Genomic DNA, 21,419 nt, shown 5'->3' on the forward strand with positions numbered 1-21,419 from the left:
TATATATATATATATATATATATATATATATATATATATATGTGTGTGTGTGTGTGTGTGTGTGTGTGTGTGTGTGTGTGTGAGAGAGAGAGAGAGAGAGAGAGAGAGAGACTGTTTGTTTGCTTTGTTTTAAAACAGTTTTAAAGTACAATACAATCTAACCTTGTTTAATTTAATGGGATGAATGGGCTTGTTTCTTTGAACATAACATCTCAAATCTCGGGGTGATATTGGAGACTGCAGCTCGCAGATCATCTTATACATTCAATCGAGATCGGTATTTATTCTTGATATACGTTAATGCAGAGAAGGCAGTTTCACAGAGATAAGTCGATCCAAACGGTGTTAAGATATTCAGTGCTGCCTTTGATAAACCAGGATATTCCTCCGATACTGATATCCAAAACTCATTCAATGTTGTTGACCCAAACTTGAGTCGTAAGGTTCTATCAGAAGATAATTCAAGCAGAACTTCCTCGAGGTCAGATGATAAATGATTCCCAGGAGCAGTGAATGGCATTCGTATCCAATCATACTATTCTAGATCTGCCTCTTCTAAAAAGTATTTCTTGAAGTGATTAAAAATATTTTGAAGATGATTAACTATTATTGCTTTCAAATTATCCAGACATAACTCATTTTCCTCTCCAAACTCTTCAAGTTCAGGAAACATTTCAATGTTACCCTCTTCAGCTCGTGAAATCCATCGCTCAAGCTTCTTTGAGAATGCATTTATCTTGTCGAACAATGACAAAATATTGGTGTTTGGGCCTTGTATGGAAAGATTTAACTCATTAAGTTTATCAAAAATGCATGATAGATACACTAGCTTTCCTAACCAGTTACTATCAGTCATGAACACACTAAATTCAGAGCCTGATTCCAGAAGGAATAGGAGGACCTCATCTCTCAGCTGATACAGCCGTGTGAAAACTTTTCCCCTGGAGAGCCATCTGATTTCTGTGTGAAGCAACAATGCTTCATGGTCTGAGCCCATGTCCTTGCACAGTGAAGCAAGTAACCTGGCCTTCAAAGGGCGTGATATTATGTAGTTGACGATTTTGACAGCTGTATCAAAAATAGTTTTAAGTTCGGGAACAATGGCTTTGCAAGCGAGAGCTTCTCGATGAACAATACTGTGAGTAAAACGTATATGAGGTGCCACATTATGTGGCTTTTGCTTTTAGTCCTTTCTTTTTACCTAACATTGCCCCGGCTCCATCTGTTCATATACCTACACCGATCCCAAGAAAGTCCAAGCTTATGAAGTTTTTTATCTAGTGGCAGAAAATATCATCTGTACACTTTCCTTCTAGCGCAAGGCAAAACAACATATCTTCATTCAATTTTCCATTGAAGCTATATCTTATAAATGCAAGTAATTGAGAAGAACTAGAAATTTCGGTTGATTCATCTAATTGTAAAGCATAATTTACATTCTTAACTCTCTCCATCAACTGAATCAGTATTGTTCGACAGGGGTATGGATTCAAGTTCGCAAGCCATCTTTTCTCCATGAATAGCTCTACACATTGCCAGTGCAGCAGGTTTGGTAAGCTCTTCCCCTGTTGTGTGTGGCTTTTTTCTCTGAGCAATAAGATATGCAACCTCATATGATGCCATTTGAGCTTTGACAGGCAATGCAACATTTTTTGTTATCACTTGCTTTAGTCCTTGTAACTCCATTTTCTTGCGTCGGAAAAAATCTATTGGTTTATTTGTGAATGACTGGTGCTTGCACTGCAGGTGTCTCTTCATTTTTGCTGGCTTTAAGCTTTCATTAGCCAACACTTCCAAACATATAACACACTGAGGATGATGAACGTCATTAACAACATGGCATACAAAACCATACTGAATAAAATCTTCTTGGCAGTTTCGCCGTTTTGGCTGTTGTTGACCGCTGCTGCTTGGTTCAACAACACTCCTTTTCATATCTGACTGACATGGTGTTGTAACTACATTATTATCCACTTCTTCGGTCTCTTGATTTATATCTGAAGTTTCTTTTACGTCCACTTTTCGAATTACCCAGCGATCCATTTTGCAAATAAGAGATACAAACAGAAAATATCACAAACAACTGAGGTAAACTAGTAGCTACTATCACTATTGGTAACATAATTTGAAAGATGAAATCAGAGATGAAAGTTGTGATCCAAATATTCAGCATCAAAAATACATTTGACTGAAGAAATTACGTTAAATAATTACAAATAGCATCTTCTTAATTCATAAATATATATCAAGCATAAAAATTAATTTTAAGAGAATATATATATATATATATATATATATATATATATATATATATATATATATATATGCATACCATAGCGTTGCAAGACTAAGAAAGATGATACAACGAATTTGTTTTGATACGAGGCCTACTGTTGTCATAAGGAATAATGACATTGTATCAGATACTTCAGTGTTCGGTATGTATGCATATATAGTATATATATATATATATCTATATATATATATATATATATATATATATATATATATTATATATATATATGTGTGTGTGTGTGTGTGTGTGTATTGCACAGCTAGAGAGTAAGAAACTTCATTAAATAAGTATAGACCTTTACATTTTGTTGTATCAATAAATGTGTATTAATGATCACTAAAGGAGAAGATTTTTCAACCTTTGATTACGTAATTTTTTACATCATAATCTTTCAAGAACCTCTACAAGGAAGGATTAACATTTTCTTTTTCCCAGGTCGACGAAGACTTTGGCAAAATCAAATACAAACCGTACTTTAGTTATTAGTAATTATAATTATTTTTTAATAAGTTCAGGTTAAGTTTATAGTTTGATTAGATTTATGAAATATGATTGAGAGGTAACAGTTCATTAGCTTCTTTTTCTTATCATCATCATTACACATAGATGATATTATATATATATATATATATATAGATATATATATCTATATATATATATATATATATATATGTGTGTGTGTGTGTGTGTGTGTGTGTGTGTGTGTGTGTGTGTGTGTATTTATTTTGTGTTTACTCAAATGACCTGTAATATATATATATATATATATATATATATATATACATATATATCTATATAAATATATATATATATATATATTTTATACTATACATTTGTGAAATTCTTAAAGATAATATACCTTACAATCACCTGTGTTCTTGCGACCCAAAAGAATCTTTTCGCGACCCCTATACCCATAGTTTGGGAACCCCTGTCCTAGAGTACTGAGGTGGTAATGACAGACATTTTAGTGGGTGGTTATCCCCTGAGTGGGGAGGGGGGGGAGACAGGATCTGCATCCAGCATTGGAGATACCAAGTAAAATTTGTACTACAAAAGCATTGCACATCCTAGAATGCTGCTATGGTAATGCCAGATATTTTAGTGGATGGTTATCCCTTCACAGATATAACCTACGATTGGAAGGGAGAGATGGGACACCTTGAAATGATTCAAAATCTATCATAGGCAATATTAATATTAGAAATATGGTAATTATCGGAGAATCGTGAGCCTGATAAAATGTAAAAGGCAAAAAATTCAAGAAATATTGTGATGTTTCAGGATAAGAATTACTGCCGGAGTTATTTTTTAAAATTTCTATTGAAGTATGGAATATTTCACTTCATTAATTCCATCACATCTATATAAAAAACTATGTATGAGACTCACACAACAAAGAAACACACACACACACACACACATATATATATATATATATATATATATATATATATATGTATATATATATATATATATATATATATATATATATATATATAATAATAATATAATATTAGCACTATCCTTTGGTGTGGAGTTATTACTTCACAAAAAGTAGTATTTTATCTGAATGGGAGGGGGTCACAAGTGACAACAGCTACAAGAGTGCGCTGAGCCATTTTTGCATAGTTAAACCAATCATATGGTGCCACTCTCAATTCCTCTAAAATAGGAAATATAAGATAAGTATTCTCGTTTTGATAGCGTCTTTGGTCATTTTCTTTTTTTGTCTATAGTTAGGGAACTGCAGCCATGTCAAGGTTCGTAGCGCAACGTGTCTTACTAGAACTGAATTGTTCTTTAGTTGCTGTTGGTTCGTGTGGATGAAATGAAATTTGTATCGGATATGGGAGTTCGATTGATATTAAGACCAAAGAACCATCATAAAGAGCCGTTTTAACACCCGCACATTCACAAAGAGATGATGTACCACAACACAAATAATTACCGGAAACGGAAATGTGAATGAATTGTTCAGGATAGACTAACTATAAACATTAAAAAATTTTCAACCATTTTATTCGCCCTTCCGAAGTTGACGATAATGCAACTTGGAACTCATGACTCCCAAATTAAGTGGGCCTATAATATCATGTCAATTATCTAATAGTCCACTTATTTTCGGCTGCCTCACTCAAATTGATCTGTACGTTATCACCAAGAACCAGGTACCATATATATTCAGGGAAGAAAATCTAAACTCAAATAAAAATTATACTTGAGCAGTTTGATGTTTAAAGCCAGCTGAGTGTGTTTGTCTCTCAACTTCCCGCCGGCACGCACCACAGGCAGCCTATGTAATGTGTTTCAGTACATACTATCGATGCTGGCTTTGACGACCATTATTCGGCTAAATTTCTCCCTAGTAATATTTTTACTTTAATTGTTCATTATATCTAGTATACAGGAACTAACACCATATTATATCCTCACGTCTGTTCAATGTATTTACCATTGCTAATATGATTTATAATGCGTCCCCAACGGTCATAAAACTATGTCAGCTGTGTGCAAGGCAGAGGGCGTCATTCACTGGAGTAGCGATCTCCCTGCCGAGAGTGACTTCGGAAGGCCATATTGAAAGGTCTCGGTTCAGCTCTTAGTGCTATATTTTATTACTAATACTTTTTAAAGCATTATAATTATTATAAATTATTATAAATTATTATAAATTACTATAAATTATTATTAATTATTATAATAATTAAAATTATTATAATAATTAAAATTATTATTATAATTAAAATTATTATAATAATTAAAACTATTATTATAATTAAAATTATTATTATAATTAAAATTATTATTATAATTATAATAATTATAATAATTATACTAATTATACTAATTATTAATATTCAATATTCAATATTCAATATTTATGATTTTTGATTTATGATTAATTATTATTATTAATTAATTATTATTAATTATTATTAATTATTATTAATTATTATTAATTAATTATTAATTATTAATTATTATTAAATTATTATTATTAATTATTATTCTTAATTATTAATTATTGATTATTAATTATTAATTAATTTATTAATTAATTATTATTATTATTATTTATTATTTATTAATTATTAATTATTATTATTATTATTCGACCAAATTTCACAGAGAAAAATTACCTTACGAAAACAGGCCTAAGCACTCCAACCATTGTGGTCAAGGCCTAAGCATCTGCTCTTTGATCTAAGCAGTGTCAAGTATAAATGGTTCCTGTGTAAATACAGGACTTTCTTTGACCAATAACACTCACAAAGCACTTACTCAGTAAGCACTCACACTTGCATACACACACACACACACTCACTTAACATACTCTCACACTCAATAACACAAAACACTGAATACCCAACACTCACTAGGCACTCACTATACACTAAATGTTCACTAAACACTTAAAACACTAAATTTACTAAATACTCCTTATACCCCAAACACTCGGTAAACATTCACTAAACACTCACATAATCCTAAAAATTAATTAAACACTAAACACTCACTAAACCCTAAGCACGCAATAAATACTAAATGCTTACCAAACCCCAAATACTTATTAAATACTAAACAGTGAATGAATATCAACTCATTAATAAATTAATAAACACTTACATACTAAACATTTTACTAAACACTAACATTCACAAGACATTCACTATACGCTCGCTTAACATTCACTAAAACCCTAAACACTCACTGAATACTTACACACTAAATATTCACCAAACACTACCATTCACAAGACGCTCACTTAACATTCACAAAACTTTCACTAAAACCCTAAAGACAAAACATTCACTGAATACTTACACAATAAACATTCAACAACATTCACTTAACCCTAAAGTCTCAGTAAACATTCACTGAATACTGACACATTAAACAGTCACTAAACCCTAAACATTCATCAAACACTTACTCATAATCATTCACTAAACGCTTACTCACTAAACCCTAACAATTCGCTAAAAACTTGCTAATTAAATATTAACGATAGAAAAAATTGCTCATTAAACATTAATGATAGAAAAAATTGACAATCGCACTAATTTTCCATTTCTCTTGTTTTCATTACATTAATGGTAGGTGGTTATTTTTTTGGTCTAGTTTGCTCTTATATTTATTCATAATCTTCTAGAGAGCATGGAAATGTTCGAAATAACTTAGTGTGTGGAGAGATTGTTTAAAAAACAGAGATCCTCTGTGTCCTTCCTCAGCCAGGTGTATTATATCTGACGAATTTTAAACCAGCCGAAAAAAATCGACTATAGTAACAACAATATTCATTCATAAAACTGATAATACAATAATGTATCCATGATTTCATTTATATGAAAGTCAGTTGAAACCAAAAAAAGGTAGTCCGGCTTCGATAAAACAAACCGAGTAGGCTATAGCACAATTATAGCGTATATATTACATATGTATTACTATCTATTTGATGGGTGCGTATTACTCTATTTAACAAATGTTATGTACATAGACATTTTACGGCAATAACTCTAATAATGATAAGAACTTATATGCTACTTTACAGTGCCAGTCTTCCAGCCACCGCTACATTCATTTTCATCACGTAAACAAAGCTAAAGCGAGTACTATAATTGAAGTCAGTTGCTTGCTTGACAAAATGATAATATGACTGAATTATTATGGGCCTACACATGACTGTTACTTACATGAAACAAAGAAATAATTTTTCTGTTAGATCAGCCATCCTCAACTTGGGTTTCGCGGAACCTTAAGGTTCCGTGAACGATCGCCAGGGATTCCGTGAGGATTCATGTTTTATTTGATTAATTTTCATTTATAAGTATATATTTTTCTTCGTTAAACATGGCGTGAGAAATCGTAGTCATATAATTTATTTTATCGTAACATATCGTGCGAGATTTTTGTCATCTGGTTTACTAAAGGTAATTATTACAAATGGATATATATATATATATATATATATATATATATATATGGGGTTCCTTGGGATGAGGAAAATAGTCTCGGGTTCCTCAAGGTGCCAAAGGTTGGGAACCAATGTGTGAGATAAATATAAATGATATAGAAAGGATAAAAATATTTATTAAATATATCACGATAATGTATAATAAAGGTCAATAGTAGCCTACTATACTAGTCTAGACATTAATTATTAGGGCTTGCCCTTCCCCCTGCCCACCTTTTAGGGTGTGTCTGTCAGGGGGAAACCACCCACTAAAATATCTGTCAGTACCCTCACAGCATTCTAGGATATGAAGTGCTATTGTAGTACAAATTTTAGTTGGTATCTCCAATGTTGGATGCAGTTCCTGACTCCCCCTACCCCTCCCCCTCCCCCTCCCCACTCGTTGTGTAGTGTCTGTGAGGGGGTAACCACCCACTAAAATGTTTGGTATTACCATCACAGCATTCTAGGATGTGCAGTGCTATTGTAGTACAAATTTTACTTGGTATCTCTGATGTTAGATGCAGATCCTGTCTCCCCCGCCCCCAACTCGTTGTGTGGTGTCTGTCAGGGGGTAACCACCCACTACAATGTATGTCATTACCACCACAGCATTCTAGGATGTGCAGTGCAATTGTAGTACAAATTGTACTACAATTTGTACTACAATTGTACTACGATGTGCAGTGCTATTGTAGTACAAATTTTACTTGGTATCTCCATGTTGGATGCAGATCCTGTCTCCCCCCTCCCCACTCGTTGTGGGGCGTCTGTCAGGGGGTAACCACCACTAAAATGTCTATTATTACCACCACAGTATTCTAGGATGTGCAGTGCTATTGTAGTGTAAATTTTACTCGGTATCTCCTAAGTTGGATCTAGATCCAATTAACCCACCCTTTTCAGTGCGTCTGTCAGGGGGAACCCACCCTCCAAAATGTCTGTCACTGGTCATTCTATAATCAGTAGAGTCTGCAGATATATTATATATTAGTTTCATCTGGTATCTCATATATTGGATCTAGACCCAAAATCTAACAAAGAATTAGTGGTACTTGTTAAGTAAGCCAGCCATATATTTTCGGCAGACGGTCAGTTTCACAGTTTACGAGTCTACTCCTTAATACCAGTAGGGGTTACAGTCGGTATCTCGTTCGTTGTATCTCAATGGTCCGGGCTGCGGGACTATACCGGAGACAAACCTCTAACTAATAATAGTTCCTCAAACTATACAGGTGGCGGGATATTCGTAAATGTAATGTCAAGCGCGTTAAATGGAAAAATTTATAAGTATATATAAATTTTTACATTTAACACGCTTGACATTATTTTACATTTACGAATATTCGGCCACCATTAACGTCAGGGGAACTATTATTGGTAAGTGATTTTTGAAACTGACGTAGCAATAAGATATAAGGTAAACAACGGAAAATGATGCAAGACGTAAGGAACTGTCGTGCTTTACCACAGATTCAGCCGTTGATTTCAACTTCCGAAGAACCGGAAAAAAGTAGGCCACAACGAGGCTAAGGAACTGAGAGAGTCAGGAAGTGCTTGTAAAATAAATCACTTTCGGGTGACTACAATCATTCCCATTTTGATAGTAAAACTGTGTTGATTCATCGTAAGAGTCATAACAGAACCTCTGATGCGTCAGTGCTGTCGTCAGCTTTAGATTAGACTTATGTAATTCATTCCTCAAGATGAAAGATTTAACAAGCGGGTCTCGTTCTTGCCATTGGTTTGCTTAAGTCTTCTTTATTTATTCAAATAACAGGAAGTATATCTACCCAACTTCTCTGTCGTTAATGTTACAAACTCAATTTATATATATATATATATATATATATATATATATATATATATATATAGTATCATATATATATGTACTCAATATATATATATATATATAATTATATATATTATATATATAGATATTTACACACATCAATAAAGACAAAAATTAAAACTATAAATTCGGCTTAGGAGATGCGTTTAACTTATGAAATATTTCACAATTATAATCCAAGGATAAACAAGAATAGGGCAAGAAATAATAATCACATTTTGAGTTTGTAACAGTAACGACAGAGAAGGCCCTACGTAGGAATATCTCGTCTTTGCCGTAAGTGATTTTTTAAATTGACGTTAACACTAGGATATAAAGTCAACAAAAGGAAGCAATACAAGGCTTAAGAAGCTGTGTCGTGCTTTACCACAGATACAGCCGTTTGTTGCAACTTCCAGAGAACCGGAAAAAAGTAGATCACAACGAGGCTAAGGAACGAGTGAGTCAGGAAGTGCTTGCAAAGTGAAACACCTTCGGGTGACCTACAATTATTCTCATTTTAATAGTAAAACTGTGTGCATTCATCGTAAGAGTCCAAACAGAACATCTCTAATGGGATTCATTCCTCAAGTTGAAAAATTTAACACGCTCTCGTTCTTGCCATCAGTTTGCTTAGTCTTAATCTTTTTTTTTTTTTTTTTCTAAACAAAAGGAAACATACCTTGCCAACTTCTCTGCTATTACTATTACGAACTCAATATGCGATTATTATTTCTTGCCCTACTCTTGTTTATCCTTGGATTATAATTATATTTTCTAAGTTTAAACACAACTCCTAGCTGAATTCATAGTTTTAATTTTTGCCTTTAATAATTTATGTAGTTACTTTCGTTGATATATATATATATATATATATATATATATATATATATATATATATATATATATATATATATATATTAATATTAAGCTGAATCCAAGGGAAAAAATAGACCGGAAAAAATCGACTAACTGACCACTGAACCATATCCTCCCACGCAATAAGGGAAATGTAGGGACTAGAGGAGGCGCGAAATAACTTCGGAAAAACGATCAGATGATCAGTGTCCAAGCAGAGTGCATGGAAGTATGACCTTGACTCTATCAGGTTTTGCCTCTTTGAACCCAGTCTAATTTCGTGTATCGGATTACTTTGAAAATCCATGGGGAAAAAAATCGACTGGAGGAAATTGGCTAGGTGACACCTGAGCTCTATTCTCCCAAACAATAAGAGAAATGTGGGGTCAAGCAGTAGGGGAGCAAGGAGGCAAAACAAGCAGTGTCCAAGCAGATTGCACGGATATTTTGACTGTCACGCTTTTCCTGTTTAACCCTACGTCTATTTTCGAATATCAGAATGCTTTGAAAATCCGCCGTGAAAATAATGACAGGAATAAATGGACTAACTGGCAAATGAGCCGTACAACTCGATAGGGCAAATCTAGGGACAGGAGGGGTGCGGGCTGCCGGGAAATAATTGAGGGAAAATTATCATTGTCCAAGAAGAATGCATGGATTAGCTTGACTCTCTGCTATTGCTGGTTTGAATCTATGTCTACGTCTATTTTCGAATATCGAAATGCTTCGAAAATCAATTTGGAGAAAACATCGACAGGGTGAAATTGACTAAACTGACAACGAGCCCTATTCCCTCACGCGGTAGGGAGAATTCGGGGACAGGGTGGGAGAGGGAGAATCACGACAGCAACAAGAAGACAGTAGAGGACGGGAAAACGATTAGTGTCCTAGCAAAGTGCGAAGGTAAACTTTCACTGAAAATATTCCAAGTTGAACCTGAGAGCTGTAAATAGTGTGACTTGTGAAGGCCTTAAATATCATAAGATGACAGTGCGTGTTATTGAGTGCTACAAAACAGGTTTAAAGATGGGTGAAATTAGCCGACAGACCGGTGTGAAGCCTTGGATAATTATACAGAACTTTATCAAGAACCAGGATGGAGAAGAGAGATGTCAACCCTCAACGGTTCAACCAGGGTGGGGGTGGGTGGATGGGATTGGTTGTTGTGGTTAGTCCTGTAACTCCTGTGAAAAAGAAGCTCGGTTTAACTGGAACTCAGAATGAGAGACATTTACCGTCTTTGGTATAGATTTTTACTTTCCTCATCGAGGGGCTGGTAAACATGGCGTCCGAAGGAACTTCCGCTATGTTTAGTAGCAACCATTGGGGCCCGCTGTATGCACGTTTTAAACCATGAACAAAAGAAGTTGCATTTCTCTTATCTGGGTACATTCCCAGATTTTCTAAACTTTACTGCATTACATACACCTTTTCTATTAAGTTTTAGCACGAATCAATCTTTCATGAGTACTTACCTACTGGTTTTTCAGTCTAAAGTGTGGCAAGTGAAAAGTACCAACTCATTGATGAACAGTTGATTCGCAAAATATGATAGAATGTCAAAGCGTATCAAATTGTGCAAGAAGATTCATGGAAGGCACTCCAAGTATTAGGCCTTAATAGGTGAGTGATCCGTAAAAATTTTATCGCTCTAGTACTAATAATTATATCTTACAAATTTGTTTTGACATTTCGGTGTTGGGCATGTATTTGCACCCATAACACAGAGTCAAATCGCGGGAACGTGTGTGTGTGTGTGTGTGTGTGTATGTGTATACATACATACATAAAATCCTTAGACTAGTCCGTAAATAACAATTAGAACGAGAACCATTATTAACCCGAAGGCAACAGTTGCTGAGACGTGACGCAATAAAGAGAGAAGGTAATGGAACCGCGCGCGCCGCTAATCTTGCGCCTTGCGGTGGAAAGAAACAATGACAGTCATAGGCGAAGTTGCACGTTCTATCAGCTGCTTGCTCGTATCCTTGCCCTAATTTCCGCACAGAAATTCCTTCCTTAAGACCATGACTTAGAAACAAAAGGCCGTCTTTCGTTGCAGAATCTAGAAAGATGCAGTTATTTCCTTACAACGTGATTTTGTTTGTAAGAGTTGGATTACTGCTATGTGTAGTGGCGCCACATTCGAATTTTGGTTTGTTGGATTCAACAAACCAATATTTTAGTGGTTATGAGCATCAAGATTGAATATCGCTCGGTTTCAAATAAATTTATTATATATGCCGCTTATAACCAAATCAAATGTTATTCAGACAATAGAAACAATATGTATTATACATACATACATACATACATTCATCTATATATATATATATAGATTATATAAGTATTATATTATATATATATATATTATATAATAAAGGTTTTTTTGCCAACGAAGGAAAAAATGAAACAAACGAGTTGGCCGAGTACTTTCGGTCCTATTCGGCACCTTGGCCTCAGTAAAGGGTCCGAATAGGACCGAAAGTTACTCGGCCAACTCGTTTTTTCATTTTTTTCCTCGGGCAAAAAACTTATTTATACATAGCATCACGTTTTATATACGTCGTGATCACGTATATTCATATATCGTAATTATATATATATCTCATGATGTATGTATGTAGTATGTATGTATGTATGTATGTATGTATGTGGTTGTTAACTGAGTATATGACTACTAGGAAATGGGTTTTAAATGCTGTCTTAGAGACCAAAGACCTTGCGTTATGTTGTTTAGCTTTTCTCCTGGTCATATCCTCTCTTCATATTTTGTATTTTTTTTATATTGCATAATACCGTGATCGAAGTTTAATATATATATATATATATATATATATATATATATATATATATATATATATATATATATATATATATATATATATATATATATATGTGTGTGTGTGTGTGTGCATACATACATATATGAAAGTATTCTAGTGATTAACTCACTGGCCTCATCAGCAAGGTGAGTTTTCTAAAAGCCACAGTGCTTCTGTTGAGACCGGAAGTAATCAAAGACCTGCATCTTTACGTAAAGGAGATGGTTTTTGAGTGAAAGAAAAGTGTAGCACTTCCGAATCCGAATCTAATAGAGATGAGAGGAGGGTAGTTTTGATTTGGAATTGGCGTTGAATCAGGGAGTGAGGATTAGAACAAAGCATCTAAATTTGAGTGACGAGGCAGAAAGCTTATTTACTTTTGGACTATGGTTGTACTATGTATGAAGGAATACTATTTTCGCGTTGATGTCTGATTTGAAAGGGCAGGATATACCGAGAAAGCTACGATTCGAAGGATTGAAAGTAAACCTTACAGCTCTAAGAAATGCAGCGTCAAGCCTATGCACAGATAAACAAACATGTACCTTCTGTAATAATAAAATCCGAGTGGATCTTGCTTATCCTCCCACGAGCGACAGTAGGGGAGACTTGTCACAGCCACCCACCCCCTGCAAACCGATTTGTCCGTCCTGGGTGGTGCGGGGTAAGTAGGGAATCGGGAGGTAAGGGAGAGAGCAGCGCACCAACAAGCTCATAACAAATATAATTCTACATCTTTCTTCTTTAATTGAGGGAGGATCCATTAGTAAACTAGACAAGGGGTAAGCAACTGACCACAAGCTAAAGAATCAGTGAGTTTATCTCTACTCCACTGGCGATTTTACTTAGTTTTGCTGCAAGGAACAGCTCACGTCTGTGAACTTGTCAAAATTTTGCCTAAGTCAGAAACTTTGAATTCTGTTTTGAACGGAAAATCTGCAGGAACAGCTTGTTATAGTTTTCATTTTCCCCTTTTTGATAATTTTCAGGATTTTAAGCCAGAACCAAGTAAAAGTATTACCCTTTTCTAAAGGCAGTTCATATTTTCGAGTTACCCATCTGAACAGAAAGCCTCCATTCTCTCTAAACCATCTTTATTCCTATTGGCTGCCTTGAAATTAATCTCCACAGGTGTCCTGAATGAGGGTGGAGCCCCTCTAGGCCGAGATTTTAAAAGGACAAAGCTACAGCAGCTTGCTCTCAGAAATCCCAAACATGTCCTAGAACTCAGACACCTCTCACCTGCAGAACACTACTACCCCCTTTTTTTGCTCTCCTGCTTCCTCTGGGGATCCCACACGTCTTCTTTTACCAATCCATAGTGCACAGATCAACCAGCAGATGAGAAGACAAAAAGACCACAGATTTCCAGGTATTGTGAAAGTAATTTCTAGTGCAGTCAGTGAATCGTTTTTCCTCTTTTCTGTATTTCGTTTCATTCTTTCAAGTCGACTCCCTCCCCATCTTGGCTCGGCCTCTCACTCCCCAATTTTGGTTCAAGGCTGTGATTAATTCCCTTGTGATGCTAGTTTTGATGTTAAACATCCCCCAGTTAATCAAGCAACATTCTATGCCCCCTTTGAGTGAGCTTTAATATGAAATGCTAAGAGCACATAATGTGTAACGTCTTCCCACGCGTCCATCGCCTTAGTACTGATGCAAGAATGCAATCTCTTTGTAGACAAATATCGAGCCTGGTTGTGAGAGAAAAATATGGAACCCTTGGAAATGACGCTTGTATTTAAATTACCCGCTTTGTGCAAATCATATCTCTGGGTCTGGGTCATTTCCCAGCCACGTGTCTCCGGTGGACCTGCAATCAACCACTTACCATTAATTTTTAGACCTACACATAATTTCAATGTAAATTTAGTTAATTTAAACTAAAGGCCAGAGTTTTATGTAAATTCCTCCTTTCAGTAATAGCATCCTCAGGCCATAGATTTTTGTTTGTTATAACTCTCGTCCCTCCAGGGAAGACCATTTTAAGAGTGCTAGTAAGTCACATAAATACATTTTCACTGAGGGAACGAGTAGTTCAGTACCATGATAACAGTTAAAAATCGTTTTTATCAGTTGTTATGAAACCCATGTAACCTACCAAATCATTCAGCTTAGGAATTTTTCTAATTTACACCTTATATGCGGAAAAAAATATTGTGTTAAGGTATTCGTTAAAATAAACCAACTCTTCCTTTAAAACAGTAGGTTACAAATAAAAGAGCTTGAAGGGGTTTCTGTTTATTTGTTATGCCCAGAATAAATTAAATGAACCAGAGAGTTTGACAAATGTACAGCATACTGCTAGGTTCTCCATGAGGTCACAAAAGATGGGATGATGCCTTAGAAAATAACTTACAGATGTCTTTTGGCACTGAAGACTTTTGGTGAGATTTTCGATGAATAACTGAAACAATCTGCGTCCACTTGACTTGGGTTGGTCTTCTATTGCTTGAACTGTATAGACTTAGAATTGTGCAACGCAACAGTTCTTACTTGAATACTTCCAGTTTACAAAGAACCAATTAGCTGAGGATAAAACGGATGACTGATATAGCCGACTTCACCTTCTTTTTTCTTTTTTATTTCTTAATTTTTTTTGCGTTGCATATTTTCCAAAGTCTATAGGAAATTAATATTTTGAGGTTGCAGATTGTGCCGTCTATAGGATGATTAAAATGTTTGTGTAACAATTTGATGATTTTTATAAGAAAAATATGGATAGGTATGTTTTGGAAAGTTTATACTACCTTGTTAGAATGGGATAAGAATGATGCTGTGTCTAGGTCACCTGTATCTGCATTATCTGAAACTGGTATTTTCTCCATTACTTTGGAAGACTTGTTCCAGTAATCCTCAATGTCTTGAAGAGACTTTCCAAATGTCTCAGGCAGAAATATTATGGTGAGTATGTTGAATGCAATCGCACCTGCTGTGAAGAACCAGAAAACCCCATACATGCCTATGTAAGACAAAACGCTCACAAATGTCTTGGACATAACAAAAGCCGCTATAGCGAAGTTTGTAGTGGCTATTCCAAAACCCACAGAACGTACAGGGCCTGGCAAAACTTCAACAGCCATCAGCCATGTAGTAGGTCCTATGGCAGCTGCACAACCTAGCATATGTATTGCTAGACCAGTTACAGGTAACCATTCTAACCATGTTACGTCATAATTTGAACTTTTTAAGTAAAAGAATAAGCCAATGAAGAAGGCAGCAGTTCCTGCAAGGGTGTTTCCGCAGATGAGAAGAACTTTCCTTCTGAAATGGTGCAACAGAAGGGAAGCAATGGTATTGGCAGCCAGGCGCACAACGCCAACGATCACTGAACTGTAGCGAGGATCAAGACCAACTCCTGCAGAATCGAAAATATGTACTATGTAGATATTGATAACTGCAAACCCTACCAACTCCTTCATGATTGTGTTGATTGACGAGGCAATCATTGCTAATATATTAGGTTTCTTTGTCATCACTCTCAAAAGCTCTGATAAACTCTGGGTCTTCTGGCCTTGATTCTTACATGTAGCCTTGAGATCTTCTGCCACCTCTTGGAGATTACATCTGTATCTGTAGAGAATTTTTCGAGCCTCCTCTTCTTTTCCTTTTCTTGCGAGCCAAAGGGGAGATTCTGGCGAGAGCATTACACCGATAGATCCAGGAACTATAGTAATTAGTGGCACAAACCATGCTATCGTCGACCACGACATAAAGCAGCCAGTGATGTAACATAACAAAAATCCCCATGTACCCCAAATCTCGAGTATACTGGTCATTGTTCCTCTCCATCGATGGCGATTCACTTCATACACATAGATAGAAGTAGCAGGGAACAGAAGTGATACAACAGAACCCTGAAAAAGAATAGTTATACTATATTAGTGATTAAAGAGAACTTAACGAAAGAAAAATACTTCTCAATATTGCTGCTAATGATTTTTCATGTTTCCCATTTAACAATATTCCAGTTGAGAATGTATGATGAATTTTGGAATACTTCACACTGCTTTTGTAGAAATAAGAATTTTCTCATTAATCATTTTAATTAATAACTGGAAGATGAACTATAATCATGTAAAGTCATTCCCACAGTAACAGCTACTTCAAGAAAATGGTCAAACACATGTTCTTGCACATTTCATAAGTCTGTTGTTAAATTTGTCACGCATTTGGTAACTGATATACTTCAAGTGTCTCTAGCACAGTGTTTTTGATGTATGTGGAGGGCGGGGAGTGCAAAATTCTATTGTCATTGCCACTCAAAATACTTTATCTGCAAATATCTTAATGACAAAAATTAGCAGAAGCTTTGCTGTAATCATGTAGACCCCTACTCATCACAAACATCATGAACTAGTCTAAGGTTACCTACTTAGCCTACATAGTTATTGAAGTATATATACTTTTAATTCACTGAGTGCTTTACTTCTCTCACTACCTACCATTGTTATTGTAAACTACGACAGCCTCTTGCTCTAATTAGGAATTCTGTCGGTACTCAAATAGATCAAGCGTCAAAAAAAAAAAATTAAATATTTAGACTGCAAGCCCTTCATCGGCAATTACTTTAACAAGGAAACAGTTTCAGGAAATGTAAGCCACCTAAACTTTTTGCCGCAGATCCTCAGTATCAAAGATGAAAATACGCAATGATACCACAATTAGTTTTACTTTTGAAGTATGCAGCTCAGAACAGGCGCCAGAAGAATATTTCTGCTGCAGATCGCAAACGACCAATAAAACACATCCAGTCACCATAACTCTCAAACAGCTCTCAAATTCTTTTCAGGCCACCTACCTGAATTACCCTTGACATTAGGAGAACCATTTTAGCAGCTCCAGCATCCTGGATGACTTTCCAAGAGGCTACGGTCATCACGGTGTAGGAAAACCAAAACACTGGCAACAAGATCAAATACAGCCTCCGGGGGCCAACCATTTCGCAAATAGTTGCTCCCACAGCTGAGCCAGGGATGGTCATCATTAATGGTACGGTGGCTGTGGAAAAGGAAAAATCCTAGTTTGTGCGCGATTTGAACATTCAAAAACAGTAATTATTAATTTGATTCAGTATTATTTATGATAATTATCTCATTAATCATCAATAATTAAAGAAATATACAGAAGTATAAATAATTTACTTTGGTATTCATGATATGAATGGATTATCAAAACACAAGCCACAGAAGAGAAAGCTTGTAAACAATATTTATATGAATATCCTATGGGCAAGAGGACTGCTCTTATGGACCAAATTGGTGAGAAAAGAGCAGACTGCTGATTCTTTCAAGAAGTGGAAATATCACACGTGAGGAATTCAAATTTCTAGAACACAACAACATTGTCATCCTCATTAAACTGCTTATATGCAAACCCAATACATCTTATTCCTAAAACTTAATTTTAGGTATAAGTAATCATATTTTTGGTGTGAACAAAATTCATATTCAATGTATATACTGTATATTCTAAGTAATTGTGGTAACTAGTAACAGCTGTTATCTAACTTAAGATTCCTTATCTGTTACGTTAATACTTAGATTTGAATAAACTGTGCCATAAAAGATTAAACAAGAATGAGAATGAGTTTCCAAAGATGGCTTTGAAGGCAGGGAGTAAAACTGAGAAAATAGAAACAGGAACACTTGAATGAACTGGATAAAGGGAATCTGAGATCATACGTGAAAAACTGAAAAACGAGGTTACCATAGTGGTAAGAACACTTCTAAAGGAAAGTTACTAGAGATAAGGAAGCAGTTAGCCTTTGATAAAAAAAAAGAGAACGAGAGAGAGAGGGAGAGACTGATCTGAAAAGAATTTTGCACTGAATTTGTGAAAAGGAATGATGTCACAAATATGGCATTTTACTGAAAGGATATCATACCAGACTGACACATGTTCCATGAGTGTTGAAACTGTAAGCTTTTCCAAAGCTCCCAAACAACATGACCAAATGTTAATGAGGTAAATTAGGTTATCAGTTGATTTTACATCACTGAAAACATACAGGTGACCAGAGAAAAGGAAGTGAGATTCTGACTGGTTATCGAAATAACCCAAGAGTGGTTTCAAAAGATTTACCTATAGTACACGTAAGAACAAGTGGATGACAGTAGGAAGGGGGACAGCGATGGCCCTTGCAAGAAACGGCCTTTACTAATGAGGGCTTCCATGAAGAAGGATAACTTAACTGTTTGTAATCAGGGTGAAACAGAAAAGACAAAATAGTCATCGTCAGAGGCCTCTAGACATAAAAAAGGGATGCCATCACGACCGCAAGTCTAATCCATCTTCAAAGAATGAATATGTTGAGTTTTCAACTATTTAAATGACAGGAAAATATACTAGGCCAGATACACTGAATAACAGAATGATGCGCTAGAGGGAGGTTAGGAAAAAAGTGCCTTTTCTGTGTTGAGCGAGAAAAAGTCAGAATTGTGCACATTTCTATAGATGGTTTTGGCCAAAACAAAGAAAAGAATTGCTAAGTGTATATATATATATATATATATATATATATATATATATATATATATATATATATATACATACACACACACGCACACACACACACACACCACAGATATATATTATATATATATTATATATTATATATATAGATAATATATATATATGAACAAGAGGTGTATGTGAAATGTACCCAATACCTAAAACTCCCAAAGAACCAGAATTGGAGTCGAGACCAAAATATTAAACTCTTTGTTACTCTTCCGTGATGTGTAAATCACTTCGTGAGGAATGATGCGAAATATACTATTTTCTAATGAGAGGCAAGGATAAATTAATGATTTATGGAGAGCAGGAAATTATGATGGCTGTGATAACCATCACATGAAGTCATGACAACAATAGCCACACTGATAACCATCACTGAGTCATAACAACAATAACCACACTGATAACCATCACTGAGTCATGACAACAATAGCCACGCTGATAACCATCACTGAGTCATAATAGCAATAACAAACTGATAACCATCACTGAGTCATTACAACAATAACCACGCTGATAACCATCACTGAGTCATAATAGCGATAACAAACTGATAACCATCACTGAGTCATGACAACAATAACCACACTGATAACCATCACTGAGTCATAATAGCGATTAGAAACTGATAACCATCACTGAGTCATAACAACAATAACCACGCTGATAAACCAACCAGATACTCACCAAACCAACTGGCTTCATCAGGTGTAAAGTTGATTGTGGAGTTCGAATGTTCCATCTGTGGAAGGGCAGCAGCTGCGTACACCCAAACAGACATCTGTCCAGACATTACCAGACCAATTGATGACGACGTCATTATCTTCAAAGAAATGTACATCAAATGTTAAGACACGAAGGATTTTGGGGACATCAGCCATAAAATCATGAGAATTTTCACAGAGAGTATGCTCATTTTTGGACAAGTAGTACATGATTATTTAAAAATGCATCAAATAGGTCGTTCAGTAATCAGCCACTATCTAATATGTATTCCAGAGGACATGACAGTTTTTCGTAAAAAAACTTTTAAACCGAATTATGGATTTCCATACTACTAAAGCACTGAGTGTTTCAAATTTCATCCTAATTATTGTAAATACTGTGCATTGCCGTAAGGGTTTCATTAACTTTTTTACTTAAGGAAATGAGGTTAAAGCTGCGCTTAGCTACCCAACCATCCAGTGGTGATGTGTATAAGTAACGTCGGTATAGCGTATCTTCCAATGCATGTTACAAAAAGGAAATGACCATGATAATGGAGGAAGGAGAGCAGGAAGGAGGGAAGAAGGGTAGGACAGGTGAGTACAAGGGTTACCGATAGTGCTATGGGGGAGTTATGGAGTTCCATTTGACAATGTCTGTGTGTGTGTGAGAGAGAGAGAGAGAGGGGGGGTAATTGCTGGATGGATAGTTAACAACTGAACTGACTGTTGGTGAGTTCTGGGTTGTCTGCTGGTGCTGTTGGAGTTAGAGTTCTTTGTTTTGGAGGTAGTCTTTAGTCAGTCTGTGATCAGAGCCTGTGAAAGACAGACGTTTTGGGCAGCGGTCTTAGCAGTACTGTTGTTAGTCAGTTGTGTTGTTTTCAGGGAGTTGTTTTAGTTATTTGTGCTGTGTGTTTGAGGGTTGTTGTGCTTGTGCGTTGGGAGGTTGAGCTTGTGATTTATATGCGAGTTGTTGTGGTTGTTGAGGGTTGTTGTTGGTGAGCTGTTGTGATTTCTTGGTGTTGTTAGTGGGTGTGTGTGTTGTCTTTTTGTGTTGTTGATTTTTTTTGTGTTGTTAGTGATTGGTTGTGCAGTGGTCTGGAGTTGTGGTTGTGTTCCTTTTTTGTTGTTGTGGGTTGTAGTCCTTGGTTGTTGTGTTGTCGTTGTGTTGTTGGGTTGTGGTTCTTGGTTGTTGACTTTGTTGTTGTTGGTATCTCCGCAACCTCGACCGGCAGACAGCACAGCTTGTGATCCTGCCACATCATTTTTTGGCGCCTGAACAGGGACTGCTGGTGGGGCAGCTGCAGGACGATTGGGGTAGTGAGTTGTGTGATTGGTAGAGAAAGTTGAAGGAGATGGAGAGGCCAAAGGAGGAGTTGCATTTGGCGAGGGAAGCTAAGGAAAGATTGAAAGTGGAGAATGAGAGGCT

General features: G+C 35.7%; 3 protein-coding genes across 4 annotated transcripts in view; 1 reads left to right on the top strand and 2 right to left on the bottom strand.

The window, feature by feature from the left end:
* Nucleotides 1-535: 535 nt before the first annotated feature.
* LOC135218112 (zinc finger BED domain-containing protein 5-like) lies at nucleotides 536-2,043 on the bottom strand. The gene is made up of 2 exons (XM_064254258.1): nucleotides 1,532-2,043; nucleotides 536-1,136 (listed from the first exon to the last, which is right to left on the bottom strand). Exons 1-2 carry the CDS (start codon nucleotides 2,041-2,043, stop codon nucleotides 536-538), a joined length of 1,113 nt encoding a protein of 370 aa, XP_064110328.1.
* Nucleotides 2,044-11,428: 9,385 nt separating this feature from the next.
* LOC135217962 (facilitated trehalose transporter Tret1-2 homolog) overlaps nucleotides 11,429-21,419 on the top strand; it is a 72,253-nt gene continuing 62,262 nt past the window's right edge. The window contains exon 1 of one of the 2 annotated variants that reach the window (XM_064254072.1): nucleotides 11,429-11,565. The gene's annotated coding sequence lies outside the window, so the exon portion shown is untranslated. Of the gene's footprint in view, nucleotides 11,566-13,981; nucleotides 14,140-21,419 lie in introns of those variants that run through there. The other variant, XM_064254070.1, reaches the window with a different exon arrangement.
* Nucleotides 14,993-21,419, bottom strand: part of LOC135217961 (facilitated trehalose transporter Tret1-like) — a 36,249-nt gene continuing 29,822 nt past the window's right edge. The window contains exons 2-4 of the mRNA XM_064254068.1: nucleotides 19,974-20,109; nucleotides 17,569-17,768; nucleotides 14,993-16,624 (exon numbers count right to left, since the gene is read on the bottom strand). Of these exons, the coding sequence (XP_064110138.1) occupies nucleotides 15,509-16,624; nucleotides 17,569-17,768; nucleotides 19,974-20,109 (1,452 nt within the window). The 3' untranslated portion in view covers nucleotides 14,993-15,508. The remainder of the gene's footprint in view (nucleotides 16,625-17,568; nucleotides 17,769-19,973; nucleotides 20,110-21,419) is intronic.

This window comes from Macrobrachium nipponense, chromosome 9 (genome assembly GCF_015104395.2).
Source record: "Macrobrachium nipponense isolate FS-2020 chromosome 9, ASM1510439v2, whole genome shotgun sequence".
Lineage (NCBI taxonomy): Eukaryota > Metazoa > Arthropoda > Malacostraca > Decapoda > Palaemonidae > Macrobrachium > Macrobrachium nipponense.